The sequence below is a fragment of the Garra rufa genome, chromosome 6 (assembly GCF_049309525.1).
Source record: "Garra rufa chromosome 6, GarRuf1.0, whole genome shotgun sequence".
In the NCBI taxonomy this organism is placed as follows: domain Eukaryota; kingdom Metazoa; phylum Chordata; class Actinopteri; order Cypriniformes; family Cyprinidae; genus Garra; species Garra rufa.
In genome coordinates, this window is record NC_133366.1 from 34743528 (window position 1) to 34764192 (window position 20665).

General features: G+C 35.8%; 2 protein-coding genes across 3 annotated transcripts; one reads left to right on the plus strand and one right to left on the minus strand.

The window, feature by feature from the left end:
• Nucleotides 1-371: 371 nt before the first annotated feature.
• Nucleotides 372-11784, minus strand: lias (lipoic acid synthetase). Its single transcript, XM_073841776.1, has 11 exons — nucleotides 11654-11784; nucleotides 10929-11101; nucleotides 9161-9254; nucleotides 6749-6829; nucleotides 6486-6642; nucleotides 6117-6174; nucleotides 5901-6029; nucleotides 4173-4318; nucleotides 4013-4083; nucleotides 1863-1974; nucleotides 372-1492 (listed from the first exon to the last, which is right to left on the minus strand). Exons 1-11 carry the CDS (start codon nucleotides 11741-11743, stop codon nucleotides 1425-1427), a joined length of 1179 nt encoding a protein of 392 aa, XP_073697877.1. The 5' UTR covers nucleotides 11744-11784; the 3' UTR covers nucleotides 372-1424.
• Nucleotides 11785-12463: 679 nt separating this feature from the next.
• Nucleotides 12464-17500, plus strand: rpl9 (ribosomal protein L9). 2 transcript variants are annotated; one of them, XM_073842856.1, is made up of 7 exons: nucleotides 12464-12617; nucleotides 12705-12820; nucleotides 13601-13696; nucleotides 13823-13955; nucleotides 14061-14141; nucleotides 16759-16877; nucleotides 17341-17500. In XM_073842856.1, the coding sequence occupies exons 1-6, from the start codon at nucleotides 12572-12574 to the stop codon at nucleotides 16863-16865; spliced, it is 579 nt and encodes a 192-aa protein (XP_073698957.1). In that variant the 5' UTR covers nucleotides 12464-12571; the 3' UTR covers nucleotides 16866-16877; nucleotides 17341-17500. The 2 variants fall into 2 exon arrangements, with proteins under 2 accessions (XP_073698957.1, XP_073698956.1); XM_073842855.1 differs by lacking the exon at nucleotides 16759-16877.
• The last annotated feature ends 3165 nt before the right edge of the window (nucleotides 17501-20665 follow it).

The window sequence follows — 20665 nt, forward strand, 5'->3', positions numbered from 1 at the left end:
CAGCTGAGGAATAAGAATTTTATCTAGCAAAACGATCTGTCATTTTCTTAAAAAATAAAATAGAAATCTATATACTATCAAATCTCAAATGCTCATCTTGTCTAGTTTTGCCATGCGCATGCATACTCTGTGTAACCCGGGTCAATACAGTTAGGGTATGTCGAAAAACTCCTAAAAAAAGTATATAAATGTAATTTTTTTTGGAAAATTACATTGTTTTTCTAGATAAGACCCTTATTCCTCGGCTGGGATCATTTAGAGCTCTTTGAAGCTGCATTTAAACTGCATTTTGGACGTTAAAACTCATAGGCACCATTGAAGTCCACTTTATGGAGATAATTCCTGAAATGTTTTCCTCAAATCATAATGAACATTTTGGATGACAACAGGGTGAGTAAATTATCTGTAAATGTTTCCGTTAAATATGGAAGCAAACCATGGGTGAAACAAAAATAAAAAATTTACAATCTTTGACAAGTTTGAATTGAACATATTCCATTTATATTACTTAAATGATGCACAATATACAGATTTTTAATCCATTTCTATAACAACTTTATGTACGTTTATAGAGTTACTGCGACATAATGAATTTTATTTTGTAATATGTATACTTAAAGAGACAGTTCACCCTAAAATGAAAATTCAGGCATCATTTAAATGTCGTTCCAAACCTGTATTATTCAAAATCTTTGTGTTAAATCTTTGTTAAACAAAACAACAACAAAAAATGGCATGAAGGAGAGAAAATTACAGAATTTTCATTTTGAATGAACAATCCTATTGAAGAGATATTTCACCCAAAAATAAAAATTCTGTCATTAGTTAACCTAATGTCGTTCCAAACCCTTAAGACCTTCGTTCATCTTCTTAACACAAATTAAGGTGTTTTTGATGAAATCCCAAAGCTTTCTGAAGTTCAAAGGCCTGAAAGGTAGTAAGAACATTGTTAAAATAGTCCATGTGACATCAGTGGTTCAACTGTAATTTTTTGAAGCTACAAAAAGACTTTTTGCATTTAAAGAAAACAAAAATAAAGACTTTTGTAATGATTTGTGCTTGTGTCTTGGTAATCTTGTGAACACATTGAAAACTGACACAGAAGAGAAGAAATTGTTGAATAAAGGCATTATTTTTGTTTTCTTTGCACACAAAAAGTATTCTCGTAGCTGATGTCACATGGACTATTTTAACGATGTCTTTACTACCTTCCTGAGCCTTGAATGTGTCAGTTGCTTTGCTGTCTATACAGGGTCAAAAAGCTTTTGGATTTCTTAAAAAACATTTTAATTTGTGTTCCAAAGATGAAGGTCTTACCAGTTTGGAATGACATGAGGGTGATTAATTAATGACAGAATTTTCATTTTTGGGTGAACTATCCCTTTAATAGTGTTTATCTTGTGGACAGGTGACATTCAGTAGGTTTACACTGCTGCTACTGTGGTTCCTTCAGTCTTCCTCTTTTCCAGCAGATTCTTCAAAAAGAACTCACCTAAAAAATTAAAACAGTATGTTTAATCACATGAAGTTATAATATAATAGTTACAAAGTATGTGTAATTGTGAGTGCTTCATTAAAAAATGACGGTTGAAACTACACCTTGAAACTACACCTCTTATTGACAAATTCTAAAGTAGATGGTGAAATTAATTTTTTGCACGCAACACAGAGCAAATGATTCATTTCATTGATGTAGCTTTTGTTTCCCCAATAGAAAAGATGGGGAATTAAAGTCACATGCTTTAGGGCATCTTGCACCAGCCAAGCAACTGTCATTGAAAAACTAAATCAGGAATGTAAAAGATACCATTATCTGGGTATTAGCTAAAGCTCCACGAATTAAAAAATGCCAACCGGTTTACCTGCTTTGTAAGAGGAACGCACAAGTGGCCCACTGGCTGTGTAGACGAAGCCCATCTCCTGGCCAACCTTCTCCCAGTACGCAAACTTCTCAGGAGTAACATACTCATCCACCTTCAACCAGACACAAACTTTTAGACTGATGCATTCAAGAAGAGGAAATGACACCCTGAAAGCATGACAAGTGTCTGATGTAACAAAAAGAAACTGAAATGATGTATGAAATGGAAAATGTTGCCTGTTGCTTTTGAATTATTAGTCTTGGAAGACTACCCACTAAAATTTGGTCCTGCTTAAATCTGCCTAACATGTAAAGTAGCCAATCAGATTTTGTTTCTATGCAAGGTTATCTAAAAGAGATTACTTAAAACAATGTGCAGTCAAGGCCGAAATTATTTATACCCCTGGCAAATTCTGACTTAAAGTTACTTTTATTCAACCAGCAAGTTTTTTTGATCAGAAATGACAGACGTCTCCCAAAAGATAATAAGACCATGTACACGAGGTATCATTGTGGAAAAAAAATATTACTTATCTTTTATTTACATTTGAACAAAAAGTAGCATGTCCAAAATTATTCATACCCTTCTCAACAATCAATAGAAAACCTTTATTGACAAATCCTACAATTGCTGACCAGCTTTTTGCATGTCTCCACTGGTATTTTTGCCCATTCATCTTTAGCAATGAGCTCCAACTCTTTCAGGTTGGAGGGTCTCTTTGCTATCACCCTGATCTTTGGCTCCCTCCACAGATTCTCAATTGGATTTAAGTCAGGACTCTGGCTGGGCCACTGCAATACATTAATGTTTTTGTCTGCTAACCATTTCTTCACCACTTTTGCTGTGTGTTTTGGGTCGTTGTCATGCTGAAATGTCCACTGGTGCCCAAGGCCAAGTTTCTCTACAGACTGTCTGATGTTGTTGTTGAGAATTTTGATGTATTGCTCCTTTTTCATGGTGCCATTTACTGTGATTAGGTTCCCTGGTCCACCGGCTGAAAAACATGCCCAAAACATTAGGTTCCCACCACCATGTTTGACAGTGGGGATGGTGTTCTTAGGCTTGAAGGCTTCTCCTTTTTTACGCCAAATGAAGGCTACATCATTGTGGTCAAACAATGAAAATTTTTGTTTCATCTGACCATAAAATAGAAGATCAGAAGTCCTCTTCTTTGTCCAGATAAGCATTTGCAAAGGCCAAGCAGGATTTTGTGTGCCTTATCTGGAGAAGTGGTGTCCTCCTTGGTCTGTGTCCGTGGAACCCAGCGGTGTTCAGTGTCCGTTGGACTGTCTGCCTTGAGATGTTGCCACCAGCAGAGCCCAGATTCATCAGGATGGCCTTGATGGTGATCCTTGTTCTTTTTCACCTCTCTCACTATCCTCCTGGCCAGCACAGGTTTCACTTTTGGCTTCCGACCACGTCCTCTGAGATTTTTCACAGTGCGGAACGTCTTGTATTTTTTAATAATACTTTGCACTTTAGCCACTGGAACTTCAAAACATTTAGATATGGTCTTATAGCCCTTTCCTGACTTGTGAGCAGCCACAATGCACAGCCGCAGGTCCTCAGTGAGCTCCTTTGTCTTAGCCATGACTGTCCACAAACCAACAGCAGAGAGCTTCTGTTTTTCACCTGTTGAGTTGATTAAAACAGCTGTTCCCAATGAATCAGGGTAATTAGGATGCTTTAGAACAGCTAGGACTATTTGGAATGGTATAGAACTTTGGATTTTCCCATAGACTGTGACAGTTTGCAAAGGGTGTGAATAATTTTGGACATGCCAATTTTGGTTCAAATGTAAATAAAAGCTGAGAAATATTTTTTTTCCACAATGATCTTGTACATTGTCTTATTATCTTTTGGGAGAAGCCTGTGTCATTTCCGGTCCAAAAAACTTGCTGGTTGAATAAAAGTAACTTTAAGTCAGAATTTGCCAGGGGTATGAATAATTTCGGGCGTGACTGTATGTTTAGTTTTTTTACACCTTGAAATATCAGTTTCAAAATCATTCTGTTGGTACACTGACTTCTAATAGCAAGCGAATGGCTTGTGTTTCTTTTCCATCTGAGTGTATCAGATGTTCAGTGAACAGGCATCTAGGACAGTGTTTGGTTGTTTTATTATTGTTTTATTATTTATTATTGTCGCACCTTGAGATGGCGTTTGGTTGGCTGCATGTATTGCCCCAGTGTTAGACAGTCCACTCCAGCATCCCTCAATTCTGCAAGAACAGAAAGAACTCTTGTATGCTAATATATGCATATTTATCTGCCTCTTGTGATTTACGTATTTAACTCTAATATGAATTACCTTTCAGAGCTGCGTGTATCTGTGCGTCTGTCTCTCCAAGTCCTAGCATGATGGAAGTCTTTGTGAGCAAACTGGGTTTAACCTTTTTAGCATGTCGTAAAACACTCAGTGATTGGTCGAAGTTTGCACGGGGGTCACGCACATGCCTTAAGGTCAAAGAACAAAGATGAAAAGTGAGATCTGCAATGAAATCTCTAAGCTTTAAATGATTCTAATTCACTTGATAAGATGTACTAGATATTTCTGCCATCTGGTGGTGATTGTATATACTAGAAATAAAACAAAAAACTATTTATTTTTAGTCCTTTGTCCTGAACAGTTAAATTACCACTGTTCTTCATGATTTTGAGATCCATCTTTTCACACTGAGGACAACTGAGGAACTCATATGCAACTATTACAGAAGGTTCAAACGCTCACTGATGCTTCAGAAGGAAAAACTATGCATTAAGAGCCGGGGAGTGAAAACTTTTTGAATTTGAAGATCAGGGTAAATGTAACTTATTTTGTCTTTTGGGAAACATGCAAGTATCTTCTGTAGCTTCTGAAGGGCAGTACTAAATAAAAAAAGTGATATTTAGGCTAAATAAGAAAAATGTACACATCTTCATTCTGTTCATTTTTGCATTGTTTTTCCTTCTGGAGCATCAGTGAGTGTTTGAACCTTCTGTAATAGTTGCATATGAGTCCCTCAGTTGTCCTCAGTGTGAAAAGATCGATCTCAGAATCATATAGTATTGTTGGAAAGAATTCGAATACACAAAAATGCTGAAAAACCAAAGAATGTGTGGGACCTGAAGATTTTTTTCTGAAGTACAGCAGGCAGTTTAACTGCTCAGGACAAACAAGGGACTAATGAACAACTATCACTAAAGAAAGAAAAGAAAAACTTTTGAATAGGGTCATTTTTATCAATTCAACTATTATTTTCTCTTGTGGACTATATGTAAATGTATTTTATGTGAAATATCTTATTCAGGTCAGTACTAAATAAAACATGCATTTTGTATAATCCCTCTTATTTTGGTCAAATGATGGGCATTTTACAGATTCTGCAAGGTGTTTTGACTTCAACTGCAAGTCTTTGCTATCACTTTTTAATAATTTAACACATCCTTAGAGAATACAAGTATTAATTTCTTTCAAAAAAACAAAGAATAAAAATTTACTGACCACAAACTTTTAAATAGTAGTTTATATTATTACAAAAGATTTCTATTCTAAATACTGTTTTTTTACTTTTTATTAAAGAATCTAAAGAGTATCACAGGTTCCAACAAAATATTAAGCAGCACAACTGTTTTTAACATTAATAATAAATCAGCTTATTAGAATGATTTTTAAAGGATCATGTGACACTGAAGACTGTTATAATGATGCTGAAAATTCAGCTTGGCATCACAGGAGTAAATGACATTTTTAAATATATTCAAATAGAAAACTGTTACATTATCTACATTGAAATAATATTTTACAATATTGCTGTTTTTGCTGGATTTTGTTTACATAAATGCAGTTTTGATGAGCATAAGAAACACCTTTAAAAAATTTATATATGTGCATATTAAATGAAAAAATAAATAAACGCCGCTTTTTAAAAGCAGTCTGTGCATCTGGACTTTACAAACAGCATTCAAATCTTGAATAAAAAAATAAATAATTTAAAAAAAGCTACTGTTACAGACAGCACGTTTTTTATGTAAGCACACAAGATCCAATTGCACTAACCTTTGCAAATCTCTGACGGTCTCTACATTGTGAGCATAAACATCAAGCCCAGACAAAGCAATTTTCTCCACTGCTGCCAGATCACCACGGAAATCAGGAGTCAAACACTCTACCAGGATTTTAGGGTTCCTAAGAGATAAAAGATCACGTATGAGAGAAATGGAAGAATGAACTGATTCTAAAAAACAGATAAACTCGTTTTTTTCATATCTGTACCTTTCTTTAAGGTTGAACACAGTCTTTGCAAAGTGTTCAGCCCCACCATCAGGAATGTCTGTTCAGTATAATAAAATTATGTTCAGAAGTCAATAATAAAGTACAATGCTGAATTTTAAAGACACGATGAAACCAAAATGAAAGTTTTGGGCTTCTTGGTCCATGTCTATTCACTTCTCTATGTCATCTACTGTATATGTAATCAAATTAACTTTCTCTTCAGGGAAACAAATCATCGATCATGGCTATGTTGTAACTAAACCAATGAGCCCTTTAATATGTCTTTCCTCGTACATGGCAAATGCCCAAAGCAATTCATGGAGTCTTTAATTTAATTTTGTTTTGCTTTTGTATTTCATGTTTTCTTACCATCTCTGTCCACTGATGTTAATACTACATAGTCCAGACCCCATGCTGCAATGGCTTTAGCTGTGTTGTATGGCTCATCAGGGTCAAGAGGTGGAGGACGTCTCGCTGTTTTAACTGAGCAAAACCTACAGCCACGCGTGCATGTGTCCCCCATTAACTATAGTAAGAGTATGGGAAATCAAGTAGAGATGTTTAGTCATGACCATAAAATTAAAATATTGTCCTATATATGTCTGGCCAATTCGCAGTTCCAATATACTCACCATAATGGTTGCTGTGGCAGTGGCATACTCTCCTCCCCCCCAGCATTCCCCGATATTGGGACAACGTGCCTCCTCGCAGACCTATAAGGATAAAGACAGTCAATGTACTTCAAGTACCACTGGCTTATAAGCATCATTTAAAAAGAACAGAGTCCAAGCTGCTCTTTTACATACAATAAAAGAGGATGGTTTAATATTTTTTAAAGAAGCCTCTTCTGCTCACTAAGTCTGCATTTATCTGATCCAAAGAACAGCAAAAACAGTAAAATTGTTAAATATTTTTACTATTTTAAATAACTATTTCTATTTGAATATATTTTAAAAATGTCATTTATTCCTGTGTTCAAAGCTGAATTTCAGCATTACTACGGCGGTCTCCAGTGTCACATGATCCTTCAGAAATCATTCTAATATGCTGATTTTGTTTATGATTCTCTGATCAATAGAAATATCCAAAGATCAGCATCAGAATAAAAAGCTTTTGTAAAATTATACACCATACCATTCAAAAGCTTGAAGTCAGTATATTTTTTGGGGGGAAAGTCAGTATCATATTTAGCAAGGATTATTTAAATTGATCAAAAGCAATGATAAGGACATTTATTGTGTTACCAAAGATTTCTATTTCTGATAAATGCTGTTCTTCTGAACTTTCTATTTATCATAAAAAACTGAAAGAATTCTACTCAGCTGTTTTCAACATAGTAACAGTAATAAAAGTTTTTTGAGCAGCATATCAGAACATTAGAATGATTTCTGAAACGATCATGTCAAGTCCCTTATGCTCAACAAGGCTGCAATTATTTGATCTCTCTTCAGTGTCACATGATCCTTCAGAATGTTGATTTGGTGCTCAAGAAACATTTTTATTATTATTATAAAGGTTAAAAACAGTTCTGCTGTTTAAGATTTTTCTTAAAATGATTATACAGTCATGGCCAAAAGATTTGAGAATGACACAAATATTAGTTTTCACAAAGTTTGCTGCTCAACTGCTTTTAGATCTTTGTTTCAGTTGTTTCTGTGATGTACTGAAATATAATTACAAGCACTTCATACGTTTCAAAGGCTTTTATCGACAATTACATGACATTTATGCAAAGAGTCAGTTTTTGCAGTGTTGGCCCTTCCTGTTCAGGACCTCTGCAATTCGACTGGGCATGCTCTCAATCAACTTCTGGGCCAAATCCTGACTGATAGCAACCCATTCTTTCATAATCACTTCTTGGAGTTTGTCAGAATTAGTGGGTTTTTGTTTGTCTTCCCGCCTCTTGAGGATTGACCACAAGTTCTCAATGGGATTAAGATCTGGGGAGTTTCCAGGCCATGGACCCAAAATTTCAACGTTTTGGTCCCCGAGCCACTTAGTTATCACTTTTGCCTTATGGCACGGTGCTCCATCGTGCTGGAAAATGCATTGTTCTTCACCAAACTGTTGTTGGATTGTTGGAAGAAGTTGCTGTTGGAGGGTGTTTTGGTACCATTCTTTATTCATGGCTGTGTTTTTGGGCAAAACTGTGAGTGAGCCCACTCCCTTGGATGAGAAGCAACCCCACACATGAATGGTCTCAGGATACTTTACTGTTGGCGTGACACAGGACTGATGGTAGCGCTCACCTTTTCTTCTCCGGACAAGCCTTTTTCCAGATGCCCCAAACAATCGGAAAGAGGCTTCGTTGGAGAATATGACTTTGCCCCAGTCCTCAGCAGTCCATTCGCCATACTTTTTGCAGAAGATCAATCTGTCCCTGATGTTTTTTTTGGAGAGAAGTGGCTTCTTTGCTGCCCTTCTTGACACCAGGCCATCTTCCAAAAGTCTTGGCCTCACTGTGCGTGCAGATGCGCTCACACCTGCCTGCTGCCATTCCTGAGCAAGCTCTGCACTGGTGGCACTCCGATCCCGCAGCTGAATCCTCTTTAGGAGACGATCCTGGCGCTTGCTGGACTTTCTTGGACGCCCTGAAGCCTTCTTAACAATGCAGTGGAAAGTTTTTTTGGGGGATTAAGTTAATTTTCATGGCAAAGAAGGACTATGCAATTCATCTGATCACTCTTCATAACATTCTGGAGTATTTGCAAATTGCTATTATAAAAACTTAAGCAGCAACTTTTCCAATATTTATGTAATTCTCAAAACTTTTGGCGACAACTGTACATATTTTTAGTAATTCTTTGATGTATAGAAAGTAAAAAAACACATCTATTTAAAACAGAATTTAATGCATAATTACTGAATAAAAATATTATTTATTTTTACTTTATTTTTATGATGCTTTATGGTGGATTTTTGCTCTTTTTGGAGCATGGCACTCTTGGTCCTCATCCATGTTCACTGTGTAAGAGAATTGTGTCCATTGTGTCAAGAAATTGTGTAAAGCATTTGAAATCTCAGGCATGTTTTCAGACACTTACTGTGTGCAGGTTCAGTTCTCTAAGTGTGTTCTTCAGTTTGTTGTAGTTCTTTCCTATAGGGATCTCTGTTTTTAGCCATGGTGGTAGCCTTAGCCTGGCAAAATAAACACAATGGTTAAATCATATGAACTGGACTTTATTAATGTATATGTAAAAGTTTAATTAATCGGCCATATTGGTGGCACTAAATGTAAACAATGCCAATGAACCAAGTGAAACTCACATACGGTGCCTTGCAAAAGTATTCATACCCCTTCATTTTTTCACATTTTGTTTTGTTGCAGGATTATGTTAAACTGCTTTAAATTAGTTTTCCCCATATTAATTTACACTCCATACACCATTAAAAAAGACAAAGCAAAAACCAGATGTGCACATTTTACAAATTGATTAAAAATAAAACTCTGAAATAAGAACATTGCATAAGTATTCATACCCTTAACTCAGTACATAGTTGAAGCACCTTTACAGCCTCAAGTCTTTTTGGGTATGATGTGACAAGCTTTGCACATCTGCATTTGGCAATTATCTGCCATTCTTTGCCTCACCTTTTCACCTCTCAAGCTCTGTAAGCTTGGATGGGGGCTGGCAGACATTTTCTAGAGTCCTAGTTGTTCCAATCGTCTTCCATTATGGATAATGGAGGCTACATGCTTCTGTGAACCTTCAATGCAGCAGATTTTTTTCTGAACTCTTCCCTAGATCATTGCCTTAACGCAAGTCTGCAATTGAGCTCTACAGGCAGTTATCTTGTCCTCAGGACTTGTTTTTTGCTCTGATATGCATTTCCAGCTGTTAGACCTTTTCTGAGAGGTGTGTGCCTTTCTAAATCAGACTCATTCAAATGAATTTGCAGTTTAACTCCACTTGAAGTGTAGTAACATCTAGAAGCAATATGAATGCTCCTGAGCTAAATTTCGAGTGTCCCAGAAACTTATGCAACGGGATCTTTTCAGTTTTTAAGTTGTTACAAACCTATTTTGTGCTTTGTCATTATGGTGTATGATATGTAGATTGATGTGGGGAAAAAAGTAATTTAAAGCAGTTTAACATAATGCTGCAACAAAACAAAATGTGAAAAAAATGAAAGGGTATAAATACTTTTGCAAGGCACTGTATTTTGCTGATTATTGCTGCTTAAAATAGTAAGTTATTGTCATGTTTTGGGCTGTACTAATTGGTCAGAGAGGGAAAAACATTTGAATTACTATAGACTGTCAAAAGTTATAATCAAGAAGAAGAATGCAAAAAAACTGTCTGAGGAACAAAAGGCATTTGTGGTTGGCCAAACTGAACCAGAATTTCCAGGGCAAGAATCAAAAAAGACAACATTTGTGCTAGTTCTATTAGTTTTCGGTCGGGGGGTGAAATATTAGGCTAATATCTTTAATAATACTGCTTGTATGCAACTTTACCATTTATTAACTTTAGTTTGTCAAAATATTGCACCCTTTCCTGCTTCTATGGGAAAGTCCTTCTCTATATGATTTAGCAGCTTGTTTTTTCTGTAGTTTTTACAGCATAAATTAGCAGAACAACATATTCAGTAGTACATTAACCAAGCAATCCATGCTGTTGTTTATATCAGAGTATCACCAACATGGCCGCCCATCTAGGTAACTTCCCAAATTGTAACGTAATCAGTGTTTTTTAATATTACTTTCCTATTGGTATGGTATTGATGGCTATGGTAATATCATGACACTTTGGTAAAAACAACACTACTTAAAGATTTTCATATTCATGCACCAAAAAGATAAAAGTTTACCTTTCTCCCTTCTCTCTCTTCAGGTTGCCTCTGTATTCCTCCCACTTGCTCTTTTCTGACAGATCTCCAGATATGAAGTCTTGCAGGTTCAGTCCATCCTCTTTAAAGTCTTTCTTCCTCTCAGTGCGCGTTGATGATGTTTTGGCAGCAGTGGTCAGTCTGTTACAGTAAACCTGTGACCAGAAGCACCGAATCAGGGTGCTACAATTTAATTTAAGATTTCAAAACTTTGACACTGCAATCATCATCTAACCTTACCAGTTCAGTTAGCTCAGACATAAATTAATAACACTGCCAATAGCATAATGTGTATAGAAATTCAATCAGTTGATATTAAACTGTTATATGTGACCCCGGACTAAAAAACAGTCATAAGTAGCACGGATATATTTGTAGCAATAGCCAACAATATTGTATGGGTCAAAATAATCAATTATTCTGTTATGCCAAAAATGATCCATGAAGATATTTTGTAAATTTCCTACCGTAAATATATCAAAACTTAATTTTGGAATAGTAATACGCATTGCTAAGAACTTCATTTGCACAACTTTAAAGGCGATTTTCTCAATATTTAGATTTTTTTTTTTTTTTTTTTGCACCCTCAGAATCCAGATCTCAAAATAGTTGGATCTCGCCCAAATATTGTCCTATGCTAACAAACCATACATCAATTCAACTAATACATACAATACAACTAAAAACAAAACAAAGTAATCACTCACATTAGACCCCTCAATGCATTTTAACGGTAAAAACAGATGATTAGACGAATATCGAACCGCAGCGCCATAACTTCTGCTGATTAACGCCATGACTTTAGATCCAGCTTGAGCCTGTCATTGACAACAATCGCTCTGACATCGATTAACTCACACTGAATCTTCATAACTTCATATATACACCTGACTAACCTGTGCATGTGATTCATTTCCCTCTTAATATATACATAAAAAGAAATACATATAAATAAAATCTTATTTAATAATTTTTATGAGAGTTCACTGCATTAACTTTGCTTCAGTAACTTGGATTGCTATCTGCAATCGCTCAGTCGTGCCTTGTAGACTGGCGATGACGCAAAGCGTACCGGTTACATTTACGTCATGACGTCTTTCCTCCTTCCTTTCCCCCTTAATCGGCGAGGTAAGAACATGGCGCACCCTGTTCTTGTGGAATTTAATCAACTACAATCTGCACTAATGTCAAGCCCATCGGGTTTTCTTAGCGTCCGAGGATTTTGTTTACATATCAATGAAAATATCTGTGGTTGTATTAGTGGCCAAATCCCGATGGTGGTTGATTATTGCAGTTCGTCCGGTCAGTGTTTATCTGTTAGCCAGACATGTAACTTTAGGCCGAAGCAAGCACTCAACTCATTCATTAAGCACATTTACATGAAGCTATGCGTACCTTATTATGACATTAGTGGTGTTCAAGTAGCCGTAAAACCGACTGAAGAGTCAAAAAATACGTTAACGTTGCTGTCGGGATGTAGTTGACAGTTAATTCTGATTGCTGCCACCGGGTTTGCACTGGGCTAACTTAATCTCGTTTCTGTATTGATAAATGAGTATACCGTGATGTGTTAACAAGTACAATTTCACCATTCGCTGACCGCTTTTGTGCTCCTTTCCTTCAGAATGAAGACCATTCTCAGTAACCAGACAGTGGACATCCCCGGCAACGGTATGTCAAAAATCACACGTCCGAACCAATCACATTTTCTTCTTATCCGTGTTTCACTTTTACTCAATTTTGGCTGTTTCCTTGCAGTTGAGGTGTCCCTCAAGGGCCGCACCGTTGTTGTGAAGGGACCCCGTGGAGTTCTCCGTCGGGAGTTCAACCACATTAACCTGGAGCTCAGTCTTTTGGGCAAGAAACAGAAGAAGGTTTGCACTTTTGATACATGGGAATTGCATTATAAACAGCACACAATTTTCTCACAGTATCAGTTTATAACTGGATTAACGGCTTAATTGGAGTGAAAATCCTTAATGTGAACACTTTTTTTGGACTAGATAAAAATGATATCGATTTGATTAGAAAGAGGTGGTGACAGACCTAAAATCTGATCAATAGGAAAAAAAAAATAAGTGTGTAAATGCTTGGAATCTGGCTTATTTATGATTCAAAAGTCCGTTGTGCAGTTCTGTGATACTTATGTTTGTTTAGCATCTTACAAATGTGTCTGACAATTCTGTCATTAATTACTCACCCCATGTTCTTCCAAACCTGTAGGACCTTCATTCATCTTCAGAACACAAATGAAATCGGAGAGCTTTCTTACCCTCCACAGACATCAATGTCACTGAAATGTTAGAGTTGACAAGAAGAGACCCATGTGACATCAGTGGTTCAACCGTAATTTTACAAAGCTTCGCATATATATATATATATATATATATATATATTTATTTATTTTTTGCGCAAAGAAAACAAAAGTAATGTCTTTATCCAACAATTCTTCTCCTTCTGGGAACATTTCAGCTATGTTGCTGTCTATGCAGGGTCAGAAAGCTCTTGGATTTCATTTGTGTTCTGAAGATGAATGAAGGTCCTACAGGTTTGGAAGAACATGGGGAGAGTAACTAATGAAAGAATTTGACACTTGGGTGAACTATCCCTTTAAGAAGTGTAGAATTTCAGCAAACAATCTTTTTGTTTTCCAGCTGCGTGTGGACAAGTGGTGGGGTAACAGGAAGGAGTTGGCCACAGTCCGCACCATCTGCAGTCATGTCCAGAACATGATCAAGGGGGTCACCCTGGTAAGTAAACTCAATTTTGGTGCAACAGAAGATCCTTATGCTAACTGTGTAAATCAGCTCTTTAATCTCTTTGCAAAATGTAAAGATTTGAACTGTCATGTGATGCATGTTAATTTTCTCCCACAGGGCTTCAGATACAGGATGCGATCTGTATATGCCCACTTCCCCATTAACGTGGTGATCCAGGAGAATGGCTCTCTGGTTGAGATCAGAAACTTTTTGGGTGAGAAATACATCCGCCGTGTCCGCATGAGGCAAGGTATGTATATCAAGTTTTTTTGGTCTGTGTTGATTGTCACCATAAAGCCCCTACTTTTACTTTATACATTCCTTTCTACACTGATGCACTTAATTTTTTGTGTAGGTGTGTCATGCGCAGTGTCTGCTGCTCAAAAAGACGAGCTGGTTCTGGAAGGTAACGACATTGAGCTGGTGTCAAACTCAGGTAAGCGTTTGCAAGACAGTGACATCCTTTGACTAGAGAGAGAGAGATGCAACTCAAGACCTCATAGACATACTAGAGCTGCACGATTCTGAATAAAATGAGAATCACGATTTTTTTTGCTCAGAATAAAGATCACGATTCTGGAGAACTTTTTTTATTTTAAAGATTTACCCCTGAACATTAGGTTATCAAACAGCAGTGAAATAAGACAAAATAAACTTTGCTTTAAATTTAAAGAAATGTAATGAAAAATAACGTAATGTAAAAAAAAAAAATCACCATTAAACATTAAAAAGTAAACATACAAAGGTATTATGTCAGAGTAAAGCGATTTTAAAAATTCTTAGCTAGAAACACTAGCCTATCAACATTTTATGGCTGTCAATGTGCACTCTGTGGGATGCCCAAGTTTACTTTACCATTTTACAAGTAAATCCTAATCTAATCATGACAAACTATATATCGTTGGAAAGGTCTAAGGCTCCTAAATAGATATTTGACCTTTTTTTGTGTTACAAATTATGTAGGAAAATAATTTATGACAAGAGTTTCATACATTAATTTATGACAAGAGTGCACCTCAAAAATCTACTTCATAACAGGAGTTCTGACCTTTTTCACAAACAGACTTTCTTGTTGCCTTTTTTCCCTATTACACATTAGAAATGATACATCAGATGAAAGCTTAAAATTTCAAAATTCATCCTTTGGAATGCCATTTTAAAATCAGACATTGCATGAACATGGAAAATGTACATCAAAATCATATTACTAAATGTTCTTGTCCATGAATTATAAAGATTTAAGATTCAATTCTTCATTTTCACGTCTCTGTTAAAAATGGGAGTAACAGTTGAGGGGTTAATGGATCGTCAAGCTCATTTATGGTTCCATTGCTCTGCTGGTCCATAAATCTGGCACGATCAAAGTACTACTCTTTTAATATTCAAAGTGCTAATAAAGACCGAATTTTCCAAGCATGATACAGAGCTATCTACACAACTTATTATAGCCCACAAACTAATAACAGCCTTGATATTTTATGTAGCTTAATTTGCGCGCATTGGGGAGTCGCTCTCTAAATGCAAATAGCTTTTGAATGCGCGTGCAGGTTTTTTACTTTCGGTTTCATTTTAACGATCCCGCGAAACTCTCGCCGGCGCTGAGCGTGCATTCTACAATACAAGAAATTACTTTAACAAAACGAATTGAAAGTGGGTGGACACCAACGGGATTTTGAAATGCGTGTCCCCAGTGGAAATTACGCCGCTGCGTGAGTGGATCTCTGCAGCTGAGTTATCATCTGATGTGAATGAATGTCGCGTTGTACTATATTGAGACAGAGGCGCCAGAATTGCATCAGACAGAATGTGCGCTGAAGATGAGTTTTAAATGGTTATGTAATGTTGGAGAGAATGGCGAACCTGTCACTGCATCAGCTCACAGCAGTCTGTGCAGTAATTAGGCTAGCAAAAGTTTTGTAAAATATAAAATATAATTGGCTGAATCGTATAAATGCTGGATTAAGATCGTGAGGGGGGTTGAATCGAGATCGCGATCTTTTAACGATTAATTGTGCAGCTCTAAGACATACACGACCAGTCAAAAGTTTCTGGAGATGTGAAAGGGTTTTAATGCTTTTTAAAGAAGTCTCTTTTGCTCACCAAGCATTTATTTGATCCAAAGTACAGCAAAAACAGTAAAACTTAAAAGTATTTTGTGTTTTTAAAATGTTTTCTATTTGATAATTTAATGTTATTTATTGTGATTTATTCCTCTGAATTTTTTGCATCATTACTCCAGTCACACAATCCTTCAGAAGTCATTCTAGTATTCTGATTTGCTGCTCAAAACATTTGTTGAAAATAGCAGAGTAGATTTTTTTTTTTTTTTTTTCAGGTTTCTTTAAATAGAAAGTTCAATGAACAGCATTTATCTGAAATCTTTTGTGAAATTTAAAGCATCCTTGCTAAACAAATCCGCATATTGTAATTTTTTCTTTAGGATCATGCAACATTGAAGCCTAGAGTTTCGTTGCTGAAAATGTAGCCTTGACCACAGGAATAAATTACATTTTAAAATATATTAAAACTGAAAGCAGTTATTTTAAATAGTAAAAATATTCCACAATATTACTGATTTACCAGTACTACACTTTTATTATGTATAGAAAGACCTTTTTGCACATGAAATGGTCTATGAATTGTTTGCATAGCTAATTTGAGTTAAAAATATTTGGATTTAGTTAGAGGTCCAACATTTTCTAAAAAGTCATTTGTTTGACCAAAGGTGTTTTTTTTTATTTATTTATTTTTTTAACTGGACTGGTTGTGGAAACCCTTAAATCTAAGCTTAAACCATACCCTTCCTCACTTGTCTGTGTTAATTTACACTTACCTGCAGGTCCTGATGAAGTACTGCTCAGACTGTTTTGTAACATTTTAGCCTCCTTTCCCCCTTCTGACATTCTTAATCCTTGGTTGCATAACCTTAGAATGATTGAACTGTCTGTGATTGGGATGTGTGTGAGACATGTGTACGCAAGTGGTGTGTGTGAAAGAGACTTTATGTAGTTTAGTGTGTGCATGCCTCACCTCCCCAGCATCTCTTGTTTCAGCTGCCCTCATCCAGCAGGCAACCACAGTGAAAAATAAGGATATCAGAAAGTTCCTGGATGGTATTTACGTCTCTGAGAAGGGCACTGTAGTGGAGCCGGAGTCGTAGAGAACACGTGAGGTTAGAACCAGATCGCCGTCCAGTGCGTCAGGAGCCGCCACTGCCCCTCGCCTTTCTCTCGGCTTTTTTCTGTGCCACTTGTCCTGCTTTTGTCATCGAACCAGTCTCTTCTGTGTTTTTCATGTTCATTGTTAAATCTGCTGAGGTTTCTTTGCCAAAGTGCCAAATTTCAAATGATACTATGTTTAGATTGAATTGTCCATGTCCTACACATCAAATGGCTTTACTGCACTTTTACTGCTCTTTTATAGGGCTGCATTGCACGTTCACATTCATCCAAGCATGACACTTAACAAGGCATATGAGTCCACAGATCTAACCACTGGCTTGGTTTGCATGTTACATGTCTTATTTCTGTACAGCTCTTTTGGCACATGGGAGTTCTTGGGTGCACCGCCTTGTCATTATCATTTAAACTGGATTGTCTTAACACCTCTTTTTCCTCTTTGGTTTTCTCCATCAGCTGCTCTGATCCAGCAAGCCACCACTGTGAGAAAGAAGGACATCCGGAAGTTCCTGGATGGCATCTATGTCAGCGAGAAGGGCACAGTGGTGGAACAGCAGGAGGACTAAATTAGTCTGTAAAATCTGTCAATAAAGACCAACACCATTTTTCAACCACATACTTGTGTGCAAGTTTTATTCATGTTGGCACAATTATTCCAAATATACAAGGCAGGTTTTATTTTGGAGAGGTCCGTGTGAAGCAAAATGAGGGCTGCTTGTATTTGAGAATCTTAGCTTGTACCCTAAATTCACATCTTGTTAACTTCTGATGCATTCTAAGTCTACATAAGATTTTTGCATTCATGGGTTCAATAGTCTTAATTGTTTACCTTAATGTTTTTCAACTAAAACCATATTGCAAGTAAATATGCTGGTAACCAAAAGAAAACACCTAATTTTTAGTGTTTACTGTTAAATCCAGTTCCTTTTGAAACTTAAAATTTTACAAATATAGAAAATTGTAAGAAGTCATAGGTTGTTGCATAAAATTTCTAAGAGCTAATCTAAGGATTATCAGTGTTAAATCTTAAAATCAATGGATTTAATTACATATTATAGCTATGTGTTTCCATTCAGTCATGAGTTACAAGTTCTTGAATTATTTAGTTACTTTTCTATTGTAATATGTAAAAAATGTAATTGCTGTAACTTTCTCACACATTTATGCAGACTTAAAATGCAGAACATGAGGGGTTTTCAAACTGGGATACATAAAAAGAAATGTGCTAAGAAAATGGGTTGAAAGTGTTAAATTAAAAGAAAAGAGTAAAATTAACAGTATAAAAAATAAAATCAATTAATCTAGTACAGTGCCATAAGTAGAAAAATGTAATTAAGTATTTTACAAATATTATTTAGTTTTTTTTTTTTTTATAGAACAAACTACATAGATGCCTTTTAAATTTTATGGATAAGGGTCCCTCGCAAAAGGATATTACATAAGACACAGACTATTTCAAATTAATTTTCATCTTTACAGGAAGTTTTCGTTAATATGAACCTTTCTGTTTTATGACTCTTTTTGAATCTTCTAATAATATAACATTTAATATAAAATATCTTATTGAATAATCATATATGAAATCCAAACTGCTGTCCCACAACCAAAAAGCATTTCCGTATTCAAATCTTAGATTTTTACTAAGCTCCCTCTATTATCTATTGAACACCACAATGATATTTAAAATATTAGTAAGCTTTATATATATATATATATATATATATATATATATATATATATATATATGTATGTATAATAAATCATTTATTGGGTACTTTCAATTGGGAGGTGGTTGTCCCAAACTCTAAATTTCAGCTTATGAAAATTATATTTAAACATTTTTTTTCATATTTTTCAAATGTAATTTTTGTATGTTCATGTGTCCCTCTCTCTCATAGCTACATGGTGCGTAGATAGGCCCCATCATTTAGCAGTAAATGTGTTTAAAAGTTTGAAAAATCTGTGTATAATTTTAAGGAACGTCACTCCCGATCACCTTTTTACTGCAATTAAGCAATAATTAAATAATTCAACCCCCTTGACCTGCACGACATTTTGCAGCAGAGAACAACATTTTGTGAAAACAATTCAACAAAGGCATCAGTAAACTATTAAAGAAAGTTTATTAATACACATTAGAGTAATTCTGAGAACGTAAGTTGATGAATAATGACAAAAAATCGAATTGGCTCTAAACATTCATGTTCAAAATTATTCAACCCCTGAAAGTAAATTTGGTGTAGAATCTTTTATTCTTTAAAACCACCAATAAACCAATAAACACTGCCTGGAAGTGCTTAGATGCTTCTGTCACCTTTCTGCTGCAATCTTGGGCCATTTCTCCCCTGAAAAAGCTTTCAGATCACTGATAATCTTTGGTTTTTACTTTGCCACTGCTTGCTTCAAATTCAACCATGTATTTTCAATGAGAATTACATCTGGAAACTGAACAGGCCACTTAAAAACATTCTATGACTGATTCCTAAACCAAGCTTAAGTGGTTTGATTTTGAACGTATACTTTGGGATTATTGTCCTGCAGGAAAGTCCATTGATTATTAGCTTCAGACTTTGCACAAAAGGCATCACAATGTTTGCCAAAATGGTCTGATACTTTAATAAATCAATGAAATCCTTTGTATGGTCATGTTTTCCACTTCCTGCTACAGTAAAACAACCCCATAACAGGACTGGCCCACCTCCATGTTTGATGATGGAGATGATTTGACATGTTTGATGATTCTTCTGCGTATAAGCTTTGTCTTTTTTGCACCAGACATACTGCTGATCCATACATCCAAAAAGTTCCAGTTTGGACACATCACTCCATAAAACATTCTTCCAGAACTCCACAGGTCTATCCAAATGAATTTTAGCATGTTCAAGGCAGCCTTTTTGTTCTTCTTGGTCAAGAGTGGTATTCAGCAAGATTCCTCAACATGAAGACTACACTTGTCTAGTGTTCCTCTTGTACACAGCATCGAAATATTTTTCCTCCTTTCGTTGGGTCATCTTGCAAGTCTTTGGCTGTACATTGCAAGTTTTTCTCAGTTGATCTTATTGTGCTTTTTTGTTCAACAGCCTCAAAGGTTTTCTGGTTCAACACACTTTAATCTAAGGAATACGGCTGCCAGCTGTGTCTCTAGGAACTTGTAATGTCTTAGACATCTTCATGTAGTTTTAGACTTTCTAATATAGCAAACTATTTCTTCTCTATTGATTTTGTGTAAGCTTTGTCGATTTTACCATATTTGCTACTCACCTTCAGCACATGTATGGGCTAAGAGTATACTAAGTGTAACACCCTAAGCTAATTCCATTTTGAATACGTTTGTAAAGGCTTAAGACAATTTTGTTCCTGACCATAAAAATAACTGTCTTAAAACAGCAATGTTGAATAGGGGTTGAATAATTTTGACATAGCTGTGTTATTAAAAAATCCTATAACTCAAAAACATTAAATTATATATTGACATTATCACTTTTTAATATGCCAGAAAACTGTTGTATATGCAATTTAGTCCTGGATCTTCAGAAAGAGCAAAAAACATCTGTAAAGTACTGCAGTCTCTGTTTAGTAGCTTATGTACCAGTGTTCAGAACTGTGAAATATGCTGATTAGCATCTTTGAGCTAGGTTCAAAACTATCTAAAATTGTCATGACCAAAACATTTACTACAGAAACATTTGGTGGAGTCTCGGTAGTGACATCTTTGTTTTTAGGTGTTATTCCATACATTTGTCACTACCAAATCAGTCAGGACCAAAACATGTCATCATTA